This window comes from Phoca vitulina, unplaced genomic scaffold (assembly GCF_004348235.1).
Source record: "Phoca vitulina isolate PV1807 unplaced genomic scaffold, GSC_HSeal_1.0 scaffold373, whole genome shotgun sequence".
NCBI lineage: Eukaryota > Metazoa > Chordata > Mammalia > Carnivora > Phocidae > Phoca > Phoca vitulina.
The window spans coordinates 19,538-21,628 of record NW_022590060.1 but is presented as its reverse complement, the minus strand read 5'-3'; the positions used below and the strand labels follow the sequence as shown (position 1 = coordinate 21,628).

General features: G+C 38.3%; 1 protein-coding gene across 1 annotated transcript; it reads left to right on the top strand.

Annotated features, from left to right (window-relative positions):
• The first annotated feature begins 285 nt into the window (after positions 1-285).
• LOC116629199 (olfactory receptor 4K15) lies at positions 286-1,315 on the top strand. Its single transcript, XM_032399506.1, has one exon. The coding sequence runs from the start codon at positions 341-343 to the stop codon at positions 1,313-1,315; it is 975 nt and encodes a 324-aa protein (XP_032255397.1). The 5' UTR covers positions 286-340.
• The last annotated feature ends 776 nt before the right edge of the window (positions 1,316-2,091 follow it).

The following is a 2,091-nucleotide window of genomic DNA, read 5'->3' as shown; positions in this document are numbered from 1 at the left end:
TTTGTCTCTGTAATTTCTTAGACTGGATTTCTATAATGTCAAGAAAACATTTCAGATTTTCAATTTCATTTGTAAAGTAAGTAGATGACATTCCTCAAATTCATATAACTGGATATACCAATGTCAAACATCTCCTCAAAACTCTCCCCTCCATCCCTCTTTATTATTATTATGCTGCCTAAATAATTTTTAATGATGCATGAAAATTCAGATACATAAATATAAGTAGAAATTAGAATCTCTAAGGAAGGAAGTGGGACAGGGAAATGAAACCCACGCTCAGTGATTGATCTCTGTCTGTCTCCTATTCAGGTAACAAGATAAGTGCCTTCCAAAGTCAATGAATGAGACAAACCATTCCTGGGTGACCGAGTTTGTGTTACTGGGACTCTCTAATTCCCAGGAGCTCCAACCTTTCTTGTTTCTCATATTTTCACTACTTTACTTAGCAATATTGCTGGGAAACTTTCTTATCATCCTCACTGTAACCTCAGATTCCCGCCTACATACCCCCATGTACTTTCTGCTTGCGAACCTCTCTTTTATAGATATATGTGTTGCCTCTTTTGCTACCCCCAAAATGATTGCAGACTTTCTGGTGGAGCACAAGACTATTTCTTTTAATGCCTGCCTGGCCCAGATTTTCTGTGTTCACCTTTTCACTGGCAGTGAAATGGTGCTCCTTGTATCCATGGCTTATGACCGTAATGTTGCTATATGCAAACCTCTCCACTACATGACAGTAATGAGTAGCCGTGTGTGTATTATTTTCGTTCTCATCTCCTGGCTTGTGGGTTTCATCCATACTACTAGCCAGTTGGCATTTACTGTTAACTTGCCTTTTTGTGGCCCAAATCAGGTGAACAGTTTTTTCTGTGACCTCCCTCTAGTGACCAAGCTGGCCTGCATAGACACTTATGTTGTCAGCCTACTTATAGTTGCAGACAGTGGCTTTCTTTCTATGAGCTCCTTTCTCCTCTTGGTTGTCTCCTACACTGTGATACTTATCACTGTTAGGAACCGCTCATCTGCTAGCATGGCAAAGGCCTGCTCCACACTGACTGCTCATATCACTGTGGTCACACTGTTCTTTGGACCATGCATCTTCATCTATGTGTGGCCCTTCAGCGGTTATTCTGTTGACAAAGTCCTTGCTGTGTTTTACACCATCTTTACTCTCATCTTAAACCCGGTTATCTACACTCTAAGGAACAAAGAAGTGAAGGCAGCTATGTCAAAACTGAAGAGTCGGTATCTGAAGCCTGGCCAGGTTTCTTCAGTCATAAGAAATGTTCTTTTCTGGGAAAAAAAGTAAACTTACACAACTGTGACTACTGTAGCCTTGACTCTAAACAATTACAAATGGAATCACTATGATGTAAAAGTAGATCATTTTGACCAGTGGGAAGGGTAATTATAATAATAAAAGCCAAAGAATGGACCTTACTGATATTTAGATTCTCTTCCTTTATTATGTGCTTTTTTGTTTCTATTTCCTACTTTTTATTTAAAATTTTTTAATATACAGCCTTTGAATACATTGAGAAATGGCATTTACTCATGTATATTAAATAAACTGTACCTCTTCCTCTCAAAACAGTACTGCTCAGATGCCAATTATGGAGTAATAGGTAAATTTCTCTATACAATAGAGAAAGTAGATCTATTTACATATACATGACACACTTAGATAAGACTGCATTTCACACAGTACTAGGTAACTGACAACACATGAAGACAATTCTATGATTGGTGTTAATGGTACAGTAACATGTAAAATAGCAAGGCTATACAGCAAAGCCATTTATAGTCAACACTTTCACAAATCCTTCTTCAATACTGCTGCCTAATACATATTATTCATGGAAAACAACTTGCTGAATAAATTTATTCACCAAAGTATGTTGTATTTAGTTGGAATAATTTTTGTTTATTTTTATAAAAAAAGATTGCATTTATTTATTTGAGAGACAGAGAGTTGAGCACGAGCAGAGGGAAAGGCAGAGGGAGAGAGAAAGGGAGAAGCAGAATCTCTGCTGAGCAGGGAGCCCAATGCAGGGCTCGATCCCAGGCCCCCAGTATCATGACCTG

Coding starts and splice junctions, on each gene's coding strand:
- LOC116629199 (XM_032399506.1), top strand. CDS start 341: ATGAATGAGACAAACCATTCCTGGGTGACCGAGTTTGTGTTACTGGGA.